The following is a 21,439-nucleotide window of genomic DNA, read 5'->3' as shown; positions in this document are numbered from 1 at the left end:
TTGTGAGCCCCATCGGGGACAGTGATGTCTGTAAAGTGCTATGGAATTAATGGTACTATATAAGGGAGTAAATAAAGTCTTTCAGGATGGCAGATCTGATGTATATGTTATATCATTTCACCCCATGCGTTCGGCTCTTGTAATACTTTTTGACAGATCGGATATGTGCACCTAGTTACAATGCATCCCAGGAAAGCGGGTGAAATGCTGTTGGCACATAAAGGGTAAAGCGGTTCACAGACATTAGACTTTACACCGCGCTGAATAAACAACATTCACATTATGAAAGAGCATTTTATTAACCAAACATGCACAGAATTTACACATTGTGCTCTCCTCATTATAGCAGGCGTGATGGCTTATATTCCCATTCCTACATGAATACATCGCATTCCCAGAAGTGTAGGCCACATTATAGCAAACATATCCGTTTCAATATCTCAGATTGGACATTTTATCTCTGGATTGTTTCTCTATTCACCAAAATGAAATGATTATTTTTTCTTCCTTTAATGTGATGATTTTCTGGATTAAAGTAATTCTATCAACTGGAATGATGTGAAGATGTACTTATATTAAACATGATCAACAACAACTGTAAGGCTCATGTGTTCTCAACGAAACCAGGAATGGATCCCAGCACAAGAAGGCAAACATTGTTACACTGCCTAAGGGAACCTTGGTTTAAAAAAAAAAAAACCCTTCAGAATGGATGAACCTACTGCAGCCACAGTCATAGGATTACAACGTTCTGCATATTAAGATTACAGCAAATAAAACAAGCCTTACATTCAAGATTGTGCTGTGAATTTAACCCTTTGCATTGGCAAACCCAAGACTAACTAACATTTATGCAGTAAATGGATGAACATCTTTGTTTTTCCAGGCTTAAATCGCATTTTATATATAAAAAAAAAAAAATAATAATGTTAAAGGGACTGTTCTAGATTTGATTTATTTTTTGTTCATCCATAGTGCTGTTTATCCATTTCAACCACATTCACTTGAGTGGAGACGAACTGTAATATCAGACATTGCTCTGAGACTGATGTGGCATTTTTTTAAGGGAATCTGTCAGCAGATTTTTACAATTATCTGACGGCAGCATAATGTAAGGAGAGAGACCCCAAAACCAGCGATTTATCGCTTAGTTTACTTAGTGCCGCAGTTGTGATAGCTCTTCAGCAGAGAAAACAGTGAATCTAGCAGTGCTCAGAATGCTGAACTCTGTATAACCTCACCCACACCACTGATTTGCACTGTGTACACTGTATATTGACTGACTGCGCTGGGGGCAGAGTTGGACTAGGATGTCCACAGTCAGTTGTCTTGTAGTGATACTCTCCTGCTGATAAAACACTGATTTAACTGGAACAGAAATAAACAGCCTAGAAAGTGACACATCACGGGAATCACAGTCTCTGCCTCTACATCAGGCTGCGATCAGATTACATGTAAAAAAAAAAAAAACACAGGTAACAGATTCCCTTTAATCCTAGGCAAACTTTTTAAAAGAAATCACCAGGTCTCTACAAAAAAGATCACTTCATCCTTTATAACTATTAGACTGAAAACTTCTGATTAGAAATAAAATATCTGCAATAAGTGTATGTACCGTGTGAGGCCCTAGTCATTTTATTAGGATTCATGTACAGGTCTGCACAGATCCTGACTCTTCAGTGTTTTGTATGCATCGTAGTATGACAAATGGTAAGTTAATATTTCATGACTACAATTTCATCCAAACATGTTGTTCGGGGTAAATCCGTTGCTGAACATGGAGTTGGATTATCTGTGCTGCCTCCATAAGTAATGACCATTCCTCGTTCTAAAGACCACTGCAGCCTGTGACTGGCTGCAGCAGTCAGAAGACATGAACCGCACATGGGCAGAGGTACATATTTTAGGCATATGCCTTCTTGATCACCGCGCGCTTGCTCCAATCTTTGATCTATGCCGACTGGTACCCATCACTACATAACATTGTACAGAAGGTGCATCATGTTGTATCATTGCCAGCTGTAAAAAAAAAAATATAGAAACAGCAAATTCAAGAGTAAAAAGATTTTTTGGGGCAGAGTATAAAACCAGAAGAGAAATAAGGCACCTGAGCACCTGCTGCCGACACTGATTCTTAGGCTTATGCCAGGCTTCATTTTGGATCCAACTCTTTATCTGTATATAGGTGGAAAGAAAAGTCTCTGATACAGCTCAACACACCGGCTGTCAATCATCCCCAGGTGCTCGGCTCCTTGAGAGAAAGTCTAATCCAGAATTAACAAATCGTCCATTTCAACAAATAATCTTTCACTATTCACAAGTATAACTGTTACATGTAAAATATAAGATCAGATTCCCTGTCCATCAGCAGCTTTTATGAATAGCAGATCAGGCATATTATGTAGGCAATGCACCCATGTAAAATAGAAGTGTTAACATATGGCTGGGTGGCATGTTAGTCCTCATTCTCACTCAGAATTGTATGTGGATTTCAGGACTAACAAGTGGCAAGCATACAATGTGTGAATGGGGTTTCTGCATAATTATAGCGAAAAAACAATAAAGGGAGAATAAAGTGGCATGTTGCCTATTTTTGCTGATTACAGACCAGCCCTACTTTACCTAATCCTTGTGCGAATTTGTGGCACATGGAGTTGTAAGACCACCACAGGAATCCGAGGGTCATCATCCGATTCCTGCTGTAGCAAATAATTTTTGGATTTGCCATAGTTAAATGAATATTCCCTAAAGAAGCCGAGACGCAACCTCTAATTGCGGCCATTGCAGCTCCCACCGGGAATTGTTACACAGATCTCAAGAAAAAAAAAAACTAATTAGAGAAATAAAAAAAAGTGAAATAGTAATAAAAAAAATAATAAATCTACTTTTAGATATTAGTGAGCACTGCAAATGGCCTAGTATCTTTCAGGTTATTGCTAACGAGAGGGCATTAGAATAATATCTAAGAGAAACTTAAGCGTGTATTCTAGAAGATTCATTGCCACCCATGGGACATTTACAGCATTAAGTAATTAGTGTTTGACAGAATGTTCTTACATTATTATGGAGAGCCTTGGAATTAAACAGGGCTCCTACCAAGAGGAATATAATAAGGGTTGTGCAGTAACATTCGGGATTACGGCGGTGCAAGTAACATTGTGGAGCCATCACAATGCGAGCCCTGGAATGTTACAGGTCATCTTCAATCTCGTCTTCGTTTAGTTTTTCTTCTTCTGGTCTGAAGAATCTTTCGAGTCCTCTTCGTCGGTATATTCTGTGGCTTCCTCTCCTTCTCTCAGAAGCTTTCCGACATGATGGTACTTAACTGGAAGACAGGGCAATGGAGACAATAAATGGACAAATTCTCAAGTAGAAGTCTTGGAAGAACAGAAAAAAAGGTTCAAGCAAAAATTTCAGTAACCAATACACAAAATTGTATACATGCTCGAGTCCCCACGCCACGTGTTTGAGAATTTTAGATAACCCAAAAACAACATGCACGGATTGCCTGCCATACACGGTCATTACCAGCATTTTTTTTTTTTTTTTTGGCCAACGACTGTGAAACATGCGGATCGGGTACTAGAGCACCCGCGATACTCAGTGCGTACCTGAGCACCCGATGCTAACTTGAGTACTGAGCACTTATGCTCAACACTAATTGACATAATGCAGCATTTCAGAGAAAAACACAGTTTAATGGACTGAGCGGCGTTGTAGACTTGTCTGCTTTTCCCAGCCCCGAAGTGACAGTTCTCTCCCTACAAGCGCACGCAGGGACAAATCTAAGAGCCAGCAGGGAGAAACAAAAGGTTAAGGAGGTCCATGGCAATTGTGTCATGTACAACCAACAAAGAAAATCAGAGCTGTAAATCAGCCGCATGGCAGCAAGTCGCAGATAATTTTGTTCAGCGATACATGTCAGCGTCTAGCCCCATGCTAAATGATACTGAACAAACTCTACAATTAAATGACTGCATGTGGCTTTTGCCCATTACTTTGCATTTTGTCCCAATGACTATTTTGGCATAGCTACTACTTCATACAAGTTGGGTTATGGGAGGGTTCACAGTATAGTTTGTTTTTCTTCTTGTATTATATGGTGCATGTTTGTGTCAATTCAGTCAAGATCTGTTTTGTTGCAGGACAAATTTGACAGCTTTCTAAGGGTAAAGTCCTGCAGTGGAGCGGGACGATAGAGTGTATGGATTGGAGTAAACACTGAGGAATTTCCAGCAATTTCGTAAGCTTTTAGTGTCCTCACACATGGGCATGGTAAGAGGGAACATGGCTGTCACGCCATGGGACCCCACCCGGACATGATAGTGACAGTAAAAGATCTCCATGGAGGCCAAACTCAACTAAAACTGATGCAAATAAAATCCACTGTGTGTTCAGACATCTGAAGATATATTAGACGGATGTAATTACCGGGTAAAACGAGATAGCATGCAAACAGTGAATACAGGGAAGACCTCACAGACGGGAATACCTAATTTGCTACAATTGGTTAATTGTATCCAAACAGCTTATACTACGTTTGACATTGAAACCAAAAAAATCTCAGCATGCAAACCCTTGGGGCAAGTTGTATTTTATTCAACTAAGGCCGGTTTCACACTAGCGCATTTTCAACGCGCGCACGGCCGGGGGTAGCTCCGCCCCCGATCCGGCTCTCTGCCCGGCGTGCCCGCCCCTTCCTTGTAGCGCCGCCTCCTAGCGGACAGCGGCGCCTGCGATCGGCGCACCCTATCTTTAGCATAGGGTGCGCCGATCGTGCGCAGGCCGTGCGCTAGTTGCGCTTTGACCTGCGCTGCGCACTTTTGACGGTGCGCCGTGCGCGACAAAATCAAACTTTTCGGATTTTGGCGCGCACGGCGCACCGTCAAAAGTGCGCAGCACAGGTCAAAGCGCAACTAGCGCACGGCCTGCGCACGATCGGCGCACCCTATGCTAAAGATAGGGTGCGCCGATCGCAGGCGCCGCTGTCCGCTAGGAGGCGGCGCTACAAGGAAGGGGCGGGCACGCCGGGCAGAGAGCCGGATCGGGGGCGGAGCTACCCCCGGCCGTGCGCGCGTTGAAAATGCGCTAGTGTGAAACCGGCCTAATGTCTGCATATTTTTCACTGTTAGGCTAAGTGCACACGCTGCGGTTTTTGCTGCGGATCCGCTGCGGTTTTGGCCGCTGCGGATCCGCAGCAGTTCTGCAGACAGTGTACAGTACAATGTAAGTCTATGTGATTTACAATCTGCTGTGCACATGCTGCGGATTTTTAACTGCGGAAAAGCTGCGGTTTTGAATCCGCAGAAAGAAATGACGTCACTTCTTTTCTGCGGATTCTGCTGCGGTTTACCATCTCCTCCATTGTAGAAGTGATAAACCGCAGGCCAATCCGCAGGTCATTTTACCTGCGGTTCCGCAGATACAGATCCGCAGACCAATCCGCAGGGTGTGTGTGGCCGCCACAGTGGCTTTGCCTTCCTCCAGGGGAGGGTAATGCCAGGCTTGGAGGCAATGATGGGTCTCTCTCGCAGTCAATCCATACATGCAACACAGTTCCACTCCAGGCCAGCAGGGGGAACTCTGAACCGGGATTAAGGGGAGGAGTGCTCTCTGAGGGCCAAGAGGAAGGAGTGGTCAGTTAGTCTGCGGAGGGTGAAGTGTGCAGACGCGTAAAGAGAAGCTGGAGGTTGAGCTGGGAAAGGAGAGCTCCCTCACAGTGAGCGCATGAACTGGAGCCTGGTCTCCACGGTTGTACAGATACTAACGGTCCTACAACAGATACCAGAGGAGTAGGAGGCTGTAAATGCCCTACTCCCATCTAAGACTTGAGGCACAACAGCAGCTTGGACAGAGAGCCGGGACTCAGGAGAAAGGAGCCCCCGAGATAGGCTACAGCTGTCTGCCGTGCAAGTAAGGTTCTTGGGAACATCTGACAGGAGGAACTTCAGAGTAACTCAGTACTGGAGTACTTCATTCAAACAAGCGCTAGGAAGGAGACTGCACAGCCCGTCTGCTGAGAGAGAATCCATGAGTTGCTTACAGGCTAGCCTGCTCTGTTACCATCTGTAATCAGGACCCTGGACTGCAGTTATCAAGTAAAGGTACAGAAATTGCACCTCGCTGTGTCATGTCTGCTTCCTAACCTTACGGCACTGCTACATCCCCGTGCCAACCACCTCTACACTGCCCTGGGACTATAGCTTCACCTGTGGGGAGCTTTTACATCCTTGCTGCACCATACCATCAGTCCCAGCAGATCTGCATGCAGCATCGGCTTAACACCTCCCTTGCCGAGCACCACAGGTGGCGTCACAAACTATTCCATTCCATTAACTACATTCCCCCATTACTTGGGCGCCCAGGGCCACGGACCGGGTCACCGCTGCTGTGATACATTCCCCTGACACCGGCCCGGTACCGAGTACCCCACAGTCCTGGGAGGGCGACCCATGTGCACATAGCCTAAGGGAAATTCGTCCAAGCAAAGACCGGCCACAGGTCTCCATACCAGAGACAGCTTCATAAATTTGTTAGCTAGGATCAGGAGACCCGTTGCCGGTCCGTGCATTTCGGTACGGGCTCAGACCAAATTATACGGAAATTTCAGGAGCCCTAAGCCAGGAACAAATGTGAAGGATGGTACAGCGCTGTTGAATATGTTGTTGCTATGAAAGCGACAGGTAATAAATAAAGAATGGACACGTAACCAATATTTCTGTTACATGTAATGACTTGTCCTATAATGTAATTACAGGATGGCATCAATCACCACCATGAAAATGTGTAACCTTTCCTGAGCCTGGTTTACTGGTTGGAAGCCAAATAATGATATTAGTAATGATTGCTATGTCTGTGGCCAGGTCTTGTTACACCACCGATCACAATGATGTACAATAATGAGTGTTTCAGCTTACAGGTGAATTGTGATTCCCAGTCTCCCAGCGTATCCCTCTGAGAAGCGGTCAGATCGGACAGCTCATCATATGTGTCCGACAGGGCTTCCTTATCAAGGCAGAAGGTGGCGAGACCTCGTGAGGCGTCACGTCCGGCGAACACACCATAAGGTCCCTCTGAAAAGAGAAAAAAATAGCTGTGTTTCTCTGCAATACATCGTACTAATTAGCAATTAATGTCATTGTGTCAGCCATGTTTAACTTTTGAACATTGCTCTCATGGTAAGGGTTTATTCACTTTTTTTTGAGCTTTTTTTCTGTAAGGAAAACATTCAGTAATCTACAGTAAAATGAATAAGGTCTAAAATCTCAGTCGCAAGCTGTTTTTCTAATAATACTAAAAAAAACAACACAAACACGGCATGACAATTATTTCAGTGGTTTTAATGTAGCTTTCCCCAACTGCTTAGCACAAAAACAAAAGCAAAACAAAAAAACAAAACACCAGAATGCATTAGAAAAAAAAAAAAAAGAAAATCAAGATGTGAACATATCCTTATGGCCATGTAGTTGTGCAGGGTCTCCTGCAAAATCATGTGCTTGTTTAACAATCAGTGAACAAATATGCTGCATCACATTACCTTAATAGTATTGTCACAGATTCTGGGCTTGTGGGGAAAGGTGGCAGCAATAAATGTTGGGGGTGATGGGAGCACATCTAGCTGGCGGTCAGAGACATCTTATTTCAGGCAACTATAATTTGGTTACTTCTAGGTATAATACTGACTAATCTGCCACCATGATCACCTTAGAGATCATTTTCATCTCCAAACTTTCAATTCACGGGTAAAATCTGTATTCAGTGAAGACAGATTGTTACATTACTGAGATTGGAGGTGATATTTGCCATTGATAACATTTTATGTAGATTGGAAGGGGAAGAGCTCTGCCTCTAGCTCCTCCCCTGAGGAACTCTGCTTCTTGCTCCTCCCCCTCCAGTCTACGTAAAATCTTATCATTAGTAACTACCACTTCTTACTCTGGTAATGGGAAAGTGTCTTCACTGAACACAGATTTTACCCAAGAATTGAGAATGTTTGAGAATAAAATGATCAGTCCTAGAGAAGAAAGAGGCAGATTTCTCTTATCAGATATATTAAAGTGTCTTATTTTCAAGTGTATTTCGAATTTCTGGAATTAAAATTGTTACTTTAACTGCTATTATTTATTTCAAAAGCCATGATGAGCAAAGGTAAATAAAAGAAACAGCATCAATCATTTTTGACTTTGGAATACATCAGTAAGTTGCCATCACAAAGCTTATATCAGGTCGGCCCACCGTGGTCTCAAAGCACCAAAGTCTAGAAGACAAAAAAAAAATCCTGATATCCAGTTGCTAAATTACTGAGATGGTGTAAGAGTTGATAAACTTCTCTGAATACACGTTCCCCACAGAAGAGGTTTCTTACATGGCAGTATGTCTGTATGCCAGAGACTAAAACAGACTGAGCAAAGAAGGGGACCAACTTTTTTTTTTACTGGGAATCATTCTTAAAATATCAGGACACAACAAGAACCAAGATCTCCTTGAGAACCATAATCTAGGCAGATTATTTTTGGCCCAGATGATAAAAATCAAGGATCTTTTTCAATGCGAGATGGGCAGCCGTCAAACATATTTGCGATCTATATCATGGACAAAATACTCAGACCTGCACCATATGAAAATTGCCTTTTAGGAAAAATATGCCCTAAACCAGTAAGAATAAATGTGTCATTATAGCAAAATATGATGCAAATACTAGAGAAAGACATTAGGAACTGCAAACTAAGGCTGTGTGCCCACATTGCGTTTTTTTAAGCGTTTCCGCAGCGCTTTTAGACAAGCGTTTCTGCTGCGGAAACGCTTAAGAAATGCATCTAATGTAATAGAATGGAAAACGCACATGTTGTGCTAATGGTGCGTTTTTTTCCGCTACGGAAACGCTTAGCGGAAAAAAACGCAGCATGTTCATTAATTGTGCGGAATCACGTGCGATTCCGCATACATACACTGTAATTGCAAAAACGCATAGGAAAACGCATGTCAAAACGCTTAACAATCGCGTCAAAAACGCGTGTCAAAAAGCGCATGCGTTTTCCCTGGCAAGGGCATGCGGTTTTGCTCAGGGAAAAAACGCTTGAAAAACGCTACGTGGGCACATAGCCTAATACAATAGATTATATAAAATTAAAAGTGATAGGTTAATTAACCTATGTTACCCATTAACCACCCAGACTATTCGGATAACATATCCGCAAATCTGAACCACTGCTATGATACAAAGTGCAAAAGGTCTAAGTTCTCTGCCATTCATCATTTCGCAAATCCCTTAAATATCCAAGTAAATGCTATGAAATCTCTTATCTGTGCAGTCGGTGCTATCGGGGGCGCAGATCTGCACTATTCCATGTGAGCTTTCCTAAAGAATATGTTTGGAATAACTGCAGATATTTCTTTTATAATTATTGAAGTCAAGTACACGCTCCCCAGCTTCACGGGCATAGTGTGCATGACCAGGGAGGCCAAGATATGCGAGACCCGATGGCACGGGCATAGTGTGCATGACCAGGGAGGCCAAGATATGCGAGACCCGATGGCACGGGCATAGTGTGCATGACCAGGGAGGCCAAGATATGCGAGACCCGATGGCACGGGCATAGTGTGCATGACCAGGGAGGCCAAGATATGCGAGACCCGATGGCACGGGCATAGTGTGCATGACCAGGGAGGCCAAGATATGCGAGACCCGATGGCACGGGCATAGTGTGCATCACCAGGGAGGCCAAGATATGCGAGACCCGATGGCACGGGCATAGTGTGCATGACCAGGGAGGCCAAGATATGCAGAGACCCGATGGCACGGGCATAGTGTGCATGACCAGGGAGGCCAAGATATGCGAGACCCGATGGCACGGGCATAGTGTGCATGACCAGGGAGGCAAAGATATGCGAGACCCGATGGCACGGGCATAGTGTGCATGACCAGGGAGACCAAGATATGCAGAGACCTGATGTCGATGTTGCCGCTGAGTTGCATGTATATTATAGAAGATTGTTGTAATGCAGCAATAGCCTTACATAAAGCCATTGAGGTGGTTTAGGGATTTAGGAGAAGTAGGGAAGCAGACAGGTTCACTATAACCTGCACAGTGGGCGGACTGTGCACCGACAATCCGTAAAAGGGGAGCAATCATAAATTAATACTACAGCCCCTTCATTTTCCGGATATGTGACTGACAAATCTTTTGATGGAACAATCATAAATTGATTACATCCCTTAATAAATTGTTTACGGAAGCACCTAAACGAATGGTGACTACTGCGGGAATTAGCATTAGGACTCATTCACACAACTGTAGTTTTTATCCATTTCTTTCACGGACAACACTTGAAGCGCACTCGGACCAATGTTATTCAATGAGACTGTGGAAATTAACATTTTTATTTTCACGGACTGAATCTGCATGCACTAGTGTATTCTGTAAATCAGAAGAGACTCACCCATTCAAGTCTATGAAAAAAAAAAAAATCAGATCCTATATGGAGCCACAGTGTAGCAATCCGATTTTTACGGATACATTGCACGTCTGTAACTCAGGGAACTGTAAATGGTCTTGGAAATGATTTATGGCTGCTGTTGCACAAAAACGGAATGCAAGGATGATAAGTGAGAAAAAAGACAAAATACGCCCACTTCTTTGGATGAAACACGGAACTTGTTTTTTTCACACTCATGTGAACCTACCCTTAAGGGCCCATCACACTAAGCGATATCGCTAGCAATATCGCTATAACGTCACTGGTTTTGTGATGTAGCAGCGATATCGCTATGTCTGATACTTACCTACGACCCGCTCCCCCGCTGGTTATCGCTGATGGCGCGAGAACATCCTGGGCCGTTTCTCGTCGTCGGCTTCCTGCTGTGGCGACGCGTGGACGTCTTCATCGCCTCGTCTGACAGGTAAGTAGCGACCGCTGCGATGTCGCTGGTGAGATCTGCCTGTGTGATGCACCAGCGATCCTGACCGCGTCATACCGTTGTCGGGATCGCTGGTGCAACATAATTGATATGCATGCCTTTGTAATTACAGTAGGTACAGTATCCAACCGATATGTGTCACAAGCAGGTTACCCCCCAGCACCTTACTGCAAGAAAATGGGACAAATCTGCATGCAAGGGTATGTTCATATACTGCATAATTACAGTGGTTTTTTTCTGCATCAGAAGCTAAAAGTGTTGAAAGGAAAAAAAGCTGTGCACAATACAAGTGTTTATACCTCACTCATTTGAATGGGTGAAATTTGCTGCAAAAGCACCAAAATGACTGACATGTTGCGTCTTGTCAAAAAAACGTAGTAGGGCTCAAAATACATCCAGATTAAAAAAAAAAAAAAAAAAAAAAAAAGGTAGCGTGCACCTGAGATCTATACCTGTGGCTCCACATATAACGACATTTTTTGTTTACAAAATTGGCTATGGAGGCAAATAAAAGGTCAGTCCCAGTACATATTTATTTAGACCTGCAAGTAAAATAAGACACCTTCGCTCTGACAGTCTGTAGGAATCTCAGACCAAACTATGATCCATGGTAACATGGGAATTTAGCTCCTGGTTGATCACAGACACAGCAGACCTCCAAGGCACGTGGGCACATGCAGACCCCCCTAGTACTACAGTCAATGGACCAATGTCATGTGACAGATGAATTAGGGGAAGTCACATCACAAACTGTAGCCCCAACACTGCCTGTTCACATTATGTAATCAAGCCATGCCAATACATAGGAAATTTCTCCCATAACATCTAAACTGGATGAACAGGTTACGCCAAGACCATGAAATACGACACAAGTATTTCGGGAGTTATGTAGCTCCTAGTAAATAATGTCTGGGGGAACGATCACTGCCAGCATTTATCTGAAGAATTAATAGAATAATCCGCAGATTACAAACAGAAAATAAACCAAAGCACCACAGCAAACAATGGTCTCCACCAGGTGTGGCAGTTAGAAGAACTTGAAACCCATTTCAAGCCCTCCAGATAAGGCCATGTTCACACACTCAGTATTTGGTCAGTACTTTACCTCAGTTTTTGTAAGCCAAAACCAGGAGTGGGTGATAAATACAGAAGTGGTGACTAGGGATGAGCGAATAGCTTAGTTTAACTCCTTATTCTAATAGCTACAGCCCTTCCCGAATAGCTGCATCAGGAACCCGGATACCTGGAGCGCTCCTGATGATCAGCAGTTCGGCGCCTCAGCTGCATGACAATCACAAGACATGTATGGATAGCCTGTGTGTTGGGCTCTCCATGCATGTGTTGTGACTGTCATACAGCCTTGACACATGCAGCTGAGGCGCCGAACTGCTGATCATCAGGAGCGCTCCAGGTATCCGGGTTCCCGATGCAGCTATTTGGGAAGCGCTATAGCTATTAGAATAAGGAGTTAAACTAAGCTATTCGATCATCCCTAGTCGTGACGGGTTTCTATTATGCTTTTCCTTTAATTGTTCCACTCCTGGTGTTCACTTACAAATACTGAGGTAAAATGCTCAACAAATACTAAAATCTACAATTATACATCAGAGAAGTTGCAGGACGGTTTGGCAAGTTTTTAGAAGCCCCATACAAGTGAATGGAGAGAGGTGCGCACGCACGGACAACTCTACACAACGTGGAAGGAGAATCAGCCGTGGACATTGCCCTGTGTGGTGGCAATTTATGCTGCACGTCAGTGCGTATTTCACCTTTTCCATTTTCCTAACCAGTTCTTTGGGTCTTGCATAAGGAGTCATTCACATGTCCGTGTTGCACATGCGTTTTCTATTCATTTTTTTCATGGATACAACATGTACCCATTATAGTCTACGGGGGCTACTCACATGTCCGTGTATTTTCACAGACCACATGGTACAGGCAAAAGTCAAGGAGACAGGTCAGTTTTTTTCCAGTATCACAGATGAAAAGTTGCAATAAAAACTCTATAAGTTCATGAAAAACATGTACACAGCACACATGTCTTTAATGTCTACCATTGCCAAGGATTGGAGAAGCTTTGTCCTTTATTGAAGACACGCTGACCATACACTGTGGACACACTGATGGTAAAGGAGACACACTAACCACACGCTGATGTGGTAAAAAGGACACACTGACCATACCCTCAGGACACACTGATGGTAAAAACGGACCACTGACCATACCCTCAGGACACACTGATGGTAAAAACGGACCACTGACCATACCCTCAGGACACACTGATGGTAAAAACGGACCACTGACCATACCCTCAGGACACACTGATGGTAAAAACGGACCACTGACCATACCCTCAGGACACACTGATGGTAAAAACGGACCACTGACCATACCCTCAGGACACACTGATGGTAAAAACGGACCACTGACCATACCCTCAGGACACACTGATGGTAAAAACCGGCCACTGACCATACACTCAGGACACACTGAAGGTAGAAACAGACACACTGACCACACGGAGACCATTTTTTCCTGGATGAGTGAATGAAGCCTTAGGGATAGAAGCAATGAAAAAAAAAAAAAACACAGAAGGAGCTGTCCATTTAGTACAACCTAAGGGTATGCACACACCATGCTTTTTTTGCAGCATTTTTCATGTGGGGGAAAAAAAGTAGATTTTTTACTACCTGTTTTCTGATACTTTTCTTTATGCATTCAGTTGAATGGGTAAAAAATGAAGCAAAAATTGACATGCTACTGTTTAAAAAAAAAAAAAAAAAAACTCCTCCCACTGTAGCTCAAAAAAATTGCAAGGCTAGAAATGCACTGTGTAAGTGATTTTTTAAAAAATCTAATTTAATTTGCTGATACTTAGAATGCTGTATTTTTAATGCACAAAAAATTGCTGTAAAAGCGCTATGAGTGAAGAAGTCCTATTTTTTTTACTTTTACCAACTATAAACTTCATTTCACTCTTTCATGTGCTTCTTTGATTCTTTCATATTGTCCACCCACTATCTGAAGACAATGAGAAAAAATGGGCTTCATATCCGCAGTGATCATCAAAGCCATAAGGGTATGTACACACGGTGCGGATTCTGCTGCGGATCTGCAGCAGAACCGCAAGTGGTGTACAGTACACTTTAAAGCTAAGTAAAACAAAAAATGCAGCATGTTACTTCTTTTGTGCGGCTCCGCAGCAGTTTTACACCTGCTCCATTATAGAAATCCGCAGGTGTAAAACTGCAGGGGAAATCCGCACTTAGCCCCTCTCTTCCCACTGCAGTGTAGCGGTGGCATATGGGGTAATAAGGGGTTAATGTCACCTTGCTATTGTAAGGCGACATTAAGCCCGGTTAATAATGGAGAGGCGTTAATAAGACACCTATCCATTATTAATCCTATAGTAGTAAAGGGTTTACCTTGGTTACCAGCGCGCTGATCGCTGGTCGTTGCTCTCCCACCTGCCACACGCAGCGATGCGTGCTGGCCAGCGGGAGACCAACGACCCAAAAAAGTCCTGACCTTTCAGGAACGATCAGCGATAACCAGCAGGGGGGCTGGTCGCTGACAGGTGTCACACACTGCGATGTCGCTGTTGCGTTACAAAACTTGTGACTCAGCAGCTATGTGTGACGGGGGCTTAATACATATCGTCCTTTCAGGGAGAGTTTTCAGCAGGATCCTTATCAATAGAGGCAGGATTACAATGACAGGTAACACTGCTGCTAACACAAGATGCACCAATCACAGTAGGCCTGCACAATCACAGTTGCACTCGTTCATTAAAGGGAATCTGTCCCCTCATTTTTGCCTTATGAGATGAGGCCACCGCCATCAGGGGCTTATCTACAGCATTCTGTAAAGGGGGTTTTACACATAGCGATATCACTAGCGATATCGCTATAACGTCACCGATTTTGTGACGTTATAGCGATATCGCTATGTGTGATACTTACTTCCGACCGGCTCCCCCGCTGTCCATCGCTGATCGCGCGAGAATGTCCGGCTCCATTTCTCGTCGTCAGCTTCCTGCTGTGACAACGAGCGACGCGTGGAGGCGGGAGGGAGGACGCAGGATCGCTGTGTGTGAAAGGTAAGTATCGTGCGCTGCGTCGCTGCTGCATCGCTGTGAGGTCTTTCTGTGTGACAGCTCACTAGCAATCATTTAGCGATGCACCAGCGATCCTGACCGGGTCGGATCGCTGGTGCATCGCTAAATGTAAAAGGGCCTTAACGCAGTAGATAAGCCCCCCGATGTAACCTGAAAGATAAGAAAAACGACACCCACTGGACCGGACCCCGCCCCCCCAGTGAGTATAATCTAACTCGTTTTTCTTATCTTTCAGGTTACATCAGGGGCCGCATCTCATAGGGCAAAAATGAGGGGACAGATTCTACAATAGACTGGGTTGGAGTCTGACCATAAAGCCATGATTAGGAGAAACTCGCACGAGTTTCGCATCTTAATACTCGGCACTCCGGAGCGGAGCGCTCAGCTGCATAGAAATACATGCAGCCGCACACTCCGGTCTTGAGTGCCAGCAGCAATGCCGGGTATTGAGACACAAGACTTGTGCGAGTTTCTCGCAAGCGTGACCCCGGCCTTATGTTGCCTGAGCTGTTCATGTAACAATAGCTGCTATGGAAACTGCAGCCAGAGGGGAAATTAGTAATAAACTGAAACTAAAACAATCAGGTCCCCAGAATGCCTTCTCTGACAAGTCATTAAGGAAGAAAAAAAAAAGTTCTGTCGAACCCTGCGTTCTGAGTAATTCAGGAGGTCTCTGGAATCCGGATTCATACATAATGATTGCAAACAAAAACATAAGGACCCCATTAAGTTATGTCACACAATAAGTGTTCAATTATGATAAAAAAAACAAACTCATTTAGTAAAAAAAAAAAAATATTGTAAGATTGAAAGAGCTGTGTCATGAAGAAAAATCTTTAAAAAAAAATTGTGAAAAATCAACCTAAAAAAAGTTACAAATAAAAGTTAATAAAAGTAAATAAATGTTACAATAAATAAGATTATATGCAATGAAATGCCTCTTACTAAATATCTGTTGGACAACGGCAGAAAAGAATCAACTTTTATCTATCAGGATTTTATTTTTTCATTATAACAAAAAAATTTAGTTTGAATGCGTAAACACTTGGGTTTTACTTTTTTGTTAAAAAAAAAAAAAACATTCTAATACCAAAACAATAAAGTAAAGACAAGTTATAAATGCCTGTGAATAGTACACAAAGCCCTATCCCCAGATGCAATGACTCTCACGGTACGTTCACACGTTGCGGATTCTACTGCGCATCCGCAGCGGATTTGGTCTTGTGGATCCACAGCAGAATTTGCTGCGTTGTACAGTAGCATTAAAGAGAACCTAAAACAAAAAATGCTGTGCACATGCTGCGGAAAAATCCGCAGCATGAACGCTGCGGGCTCATTTCCGCAGCATGTCAATTCTTTGTGCGGAACCGCAGCCTTTTGACACCTCTTCCGTTATAGGAATCCGCAGGTGTCAAAACGCAGGGGAAATCCGCAACGTGTGCACATACCCTTAGGCCACGTTCAGTATTTGGTCAGTATTTTACCCCAGTATTTGTAAACTAAAATCAGGGGTGGAGCAAAGGAAAAAGTATAATAGAAACCCATCACCACTTCTGGATTTATCACCCATTCCTGGTTTTGGATTACAAATACTGATGTAACATACTGAATGTGGCCTTGCTAACATGTATGATATAAATGTACCTGTTGAACAATGGCAGTAAAAATAAATAAGAAATATATAACTTTTTTAGCTTTCGTCATAAAAAGAGAATAAAAATTAAACAAAACATTTCTTCCCCCCCCCCCCACCAAGGTTAAATGACCAATTCTGATAAAAAGGCAACTTATAATTAAAGTAAAAATTAAGCACTTTTTGTAGGAAAAAAAATTACTAATAGAGAAAATAAAAAAAAGTCACATAAAAAGAATTAAAGTTGTACTGGCTGTTAAAAGGCCAAACCTTGTGAATTGATGGGTTAATCTCCTTCGCCTTTGAGTCCACATTTACTGTAGGCATGTTAGATAAGTCTGAAAGTTCAAGGCTGGAGCTGGCTGCTCTGCAGGTCACATATCACAATGACTAAGGGGTATGGCTATGTAGACACGTCCGCTTTTTGGGATCCGTTTTAGGCATAGACACACGGAACGTGTGATCCGTTACATCAGTTAACAGATTAGGGACCCCATACATTATTAGGGGCTCTGATTGACGGATGCTTTTTTTTTTTTTTTAAACAAAGTGGTGCATGCAGAACTATTTGCTTCTTTTCTAAAAAAAAAGAGGAACCCAGACTGATCCCATAATAATCGTCGGGACGCCTCTCCGTCTGTCTACATAAAGCAGGGGTGGGGAACTTCACACCCCCGGGCCATTTACGGCCCTCGATGACCTATTATTCGGCCCCCGGGCAGGGGGACCGCAGTGCTTTGGCGGGGAGCTGTATTTTGATTGCCACCGGTTCATTAATTTCTTCTTGCTCTGTTAGGGTGGTTTCACATTAGCGTTTCAGGCCGCAGCGTCGGCCTGCGCACTGCCACTGCTAACCCCCGCCCCCTGCCGCGCCTCCTCCGGTAGCTCCGCCTAGGGGCACATGACGCTGCATGCGACCTGCGTCCCCTATCTTTAGCACTGGGGATGCAGGCATGCGTTTGGCGGCACATGCGTCGTTTTGACGGGGTGCTGACCAGCACCAAACGCAACCAGTTGCAATTTGGTGCGCTCGGCGCACCGTCAAAAGGACGCATGTGCCGCCAAACGCATACCTGCGCACGGCCTGCATCCCCAGTGCTAAAGATAGGGGACGCAGGTGGCATGCAGCGTCATGCGCCCCTAGGCGGAGCTACCGGAGGAGGCAGGGATTAGCGGCGGCTGTGTGCAGGCCGACGCTGCGCCCTGAAACGCTAATGTGAAACCACCGTTAGCGCACGCACAGTGTTCACAAACGAACACTGAAGGGTATGCAATGAAAGATTACGCCCTGACACCATTGCCAGCGTCAGGATGCACTTTGTGGGCAGAGTTTGTATGGCCCCCGAAGGATGGTATAAATATCCAAATGGCCCTTGGCAGAAAAAAAGATTCCTCACCCCTGGCATAAAGGATGTAAGGGGTCACATTCTGCTTGGGCAGAAAACAGAACAAATGAAAAGTCCAAGCAGAAATGTGTGCAAGGGTCAGGTCACAGTGCTGCGGGGGGCTCGGGGCCACATTACTCATATACATGCATCATCATACAGATTACAACAGGTCCGAAATAATTGGGGAAATGCAATGGTGCAGAGAAGGATTAGATTATAGCAGATTCTATTTATGACATAAATACATTATTCTAGCAGATTCCAGAGCTATAGGTCTGCCTGATAATCCAGAAGGGACTCTAGGAAAGTTCCCTTCTTTACCCTGCAGCATCGCTCACCTGGTCCATAAAACTTCTTCCCTCTTGTCACATCAAACACCTTGCCATTAATGGCCATGAGGATCCTGGGGTTCTGGGTGCCATCATACTCCTTCAGCTGGGCCAGGGTGAAGTCTCTCCTCTTCATCTTGGGCAGCTGCTCCTCTCTGCTCTCTGACTCCTGGGGTCTGTCGCCCCTCAGGATCTTGTAGAGCAGGTACAGGCACAGGCCGAGCAGGCAGATATTCAGGGGGGAGGTGAAGATCTCTTGCAGGATGCCCTCCTCAGCCATGGTCGGTAATGAGTGGTCAGATGGCGCAGGACGGGCCGCAGACAGGCTGCTGGACGCACTGTATACCTGTGCTGCACGCTCGGCGCGGACTCCTGCACACTGGCGGCGGCGGTGGCGGCGCTCCCTGCAGCACTGTGCACACAGGCGGGCTCACTCACAGGAAGAGGCGGCTGTTCCCTGCTCTTCCCTCCTCACGTGGTGCACTGCTCCAGGTCAAATGTCGCACACAGACACTGGTGTACAATATGCTTGTCCTAGTGTGTGCATGGGAGAGAGAAATCACTGCCAGTGGCGGGGACATGAGAACACTGAACTATGAAGTTGGTTTCTTCTTTTTTTTTTTGCAAGAGAACCTGTCATTAGGATCATCCATGTTAGAACATGTGCACACATTGAGTATTTGGTGAGTTTTTTACATCAGTATTTGTAAGCCAAAGCCAGGAGTGGAACGGTCAGAGGAAAAGCATAAGGCTGGGTTCACACGTAGCGGAATTCCCGCAGAAGTTACCGTGAGAATTCCGGAATTCCATTCCACGGGAAAATCGCATTTTAAATTCCCGCAATTTTCCCGTGGAAAAACTAGCGTTTTGCAAGCGATCTGTAGCATCGCTTGGAGAACTGATTGACAGGTTGGTCACACTCATCAAACATAGTGTTTGACGAGTGTGACCAACATTTTACTATTGAGGCTGCCTATGTGGCATCAATAGTAAAAGATAGGATATTAAAGATAATAAAACGGGTTATATTCACCTTCTGACGTTCCGCGCTGCGTCCCTAGGCCGCTGCGATGCTCCGACAGGTCCCGTTCCCAGTGATGCATTGAGGCAATGACTTTTGATGACGTCGCAGTCACGCGAGACCGCTACAGCATCGCGAGACGCGACGTCAGCAAAGGTCATTATCGCAATGCATTACTGGGAACGGAAGCTGCCGTGTGTATCACTGAAGCCTGAGGACGCTGTGCGGGACATCAGAAGGTGACTATAACCCGATTTTTTAAATTCTATTTTTTACAGGGATATGGTACCCACAGCCTGGAGGACAGTCTCCTCTCCTCCGGACCCTGGGTACCATCCGCAAATGTTCTGCTTACTTTTCGCATGGTGGGCACAGCCACATGGGGAAAGGAAGCAGAACAATGCATTCCTATGGGTGCGATTTTGCAAATTAATGAGCATGCTGTGGATTTTTCCGCGATGCAATTCCGCCGCGGGAAAATCCGCAGCATTAGCACAGCATTGCGGAATCTCATAGGATTGCATGGGATGCTGTTTTTTTGCGTTTTCGCGGCAAAATCGCGCAGTAAAAACCGCCGCGAAAACGCAAAAAAACCTGAACGTGTGAACCCAGCCTAAGGGCTCATCCTCACTTGCGAGAGACTCGCATGATTCTCGTACGAGTCTCTCGCATGAAAACTTGGCACTGCCGCCGGCACTCGGACCGGAGCGTGCGGCTACATGTATTTTTATCAGAAACATTTGCACCACTCTGCATTTTTCACCCACTCCTGGTTTTGGCTTACACATACTGAGGTAAAATACTGACCAAATACTGAACGTGGCCTTAAACTAAAGGCGTAGGCAGAATGGTGCTGTCATATACTGACTAATGTTGGTGTAAAAATCTGCAGCCTGGTTTTCGTTAGATCATAATACATTTCAGTTTTCTCTATGCTTCAGGGCTGCATGGTGGGTAGGGTCTTGTCCTCACAAGCCCGACTCATGTAATAAATAAAGATATAACACTTGTATCAATGGAGGAAAAACGGCCGTGAGTTTTTATTTAGGGTTATGTAATTTTAATTAAACATCCAAACCTCAATAAATAAATGTATAATAACCACTGTAATCATCCCAAGACCAATCCACCCAGATGATGGGCGATTATCCCAAAAGCTGAATCTCAAAGAGGCGGGGCCGCCCAAAACCAAACAGCCATTTTTCAACCATGGATTGCAGATTTAGGTTAAAAATATCTAGCCCAATGTCAGACAAATGAACCATATCCTGTCTGAAAAGGCCGGGGACAAAACCTTCTAGGTAGACATGGTGAAAAGAAAATCCGCTAACTAATGGCAAAATTTTTTACATTTCCTTGTTCACCATTTTTCGGATTTTGTCCATGAAAAGCAATTTTTTCTTATTCCATAGTAGCCTGGGATTGATCTCGGAGAAAAAACCAGTGTCACAGAAATATTGACGAAGAGCGACAATGTCAGATCTCATTAACGCTAACAAGTCTAAGGTTTTAATTTTTGCGACATCATTCCCGCCCAATTGAAATATAATCAAATCTGGAAAATAAATAAATACATTTCATAACTTCTTGAGAAAAATTAAACCATCGTAGACCACGACTGCTATGCCAGAACACTTGTATTGAAGAACTGCAAAAGGATAAGTTCTCGGTATAACACCTTTGACTGGCCCTCTTCTGGGCCCAATAAGCGAAAGAGTGGCCTTTTATCCAAACTATTGTAGGATCTGAAAATCAAGTAATATTAAGTCATATAAATCATGGCGGACATAAATCTTAAATCTTCCAGACTCCCATCTGCCCAATTTCTTGATTTTGAGTCACAAAGGCCAGCCCTGACAGCTTCGGTAGCGGCTCTGATTCTAAAAGAATGAGAGGTAATATTAAGATGTTCCTTTCCCAAAGTACGTAAGCATTGCTTTAGAATAAAATTGAATTGAAAAGTAGTGATGGAAGTGTTATCCAAGTGGACAAACAAAGGGCCATTCTTTTTAGACCGTCTTTGCAGCCAGTTA

The 21,439-nt window shown here is 44.2% G+C and overlaps 1 protein-coding gene across 1 annotated transcript; it reads right to left on the bottom strand.

The window, feature by feature from the left end:
• Positions 1–280: 280 nt before the first annotated feature.
• On the bottom strand, positions 281–18,872 carry PGRMC1 (progesterone receptor membrane component 1). Its single transcript, XM_073560973.1, has 3 exons — positions 18,395–18,872; positions 6,918–7,073; positions 281–3,325 (listed from the first exon to the last, which is right to left on the bottom strand). The coding sequence occupies exons 1-3, from the start codon at positions 18,663–18,665 to the stop codon at positions 3,219–3,221; spliced, it is 534 nt and encodes a 177-aa protein (XP_073417074.1). The 5' UTR covers positions 18,666–18,872; the 3' UTR covers positions 281–3,218.
• Positions 18,873–21,439: the final 2,567 nt, after the last annotated feature.

The sequence above is a fragment of the Dendrobates tinctorius genome, unplaced genomic scaffold (genome assembly GCF_039654945.1).
Source record: "Dendrobates tinctorius isolate UK_male_01 unplaced genomic scaffold, ASM3965494v1 ptg000309l, whole genome shotgun sequence".
Taxonomy (NCBI): domain Eukaryota; kingdom Metazoa; phylum Chordata; class Amphibia; order Anura; family Dendrobatidae; genus Dendrobates; species Dendrobates tinctorius.
Note: the sequence above shows the minus strand (reverse complement) of the source record. Positions and strands in the feature narration are given on the sequence as shown.

What these genes read in the sequence shown, in the direction of transcription:
- PGRMC1 (XM_073560973.1), bottom strand. Translation starts at nt 18,665, where the DNA reads ATGGCTGAGGAGGGCATCCTGCAAGAGATCTTCACCTCCCCCCTGAAT. An exon ending in GAAGAAGTTTTATGGACCAG is followed by an intron (nt 7,074 to 18,394) that starts GTGAGCGATGCT and finishes TTCTCTTTTCAG; the next exon opens with AGGGACCTTATGGTGTGTTC. An exon ending in CTGGGAATCACAATTCACCT is followed by an intron (nt 3,326 to 6,917) that starts GTAAGCTGAAAC and finishes CCTGTCTTCCAG; the next exon opens with TTAAGTACCATCATGTCGGA.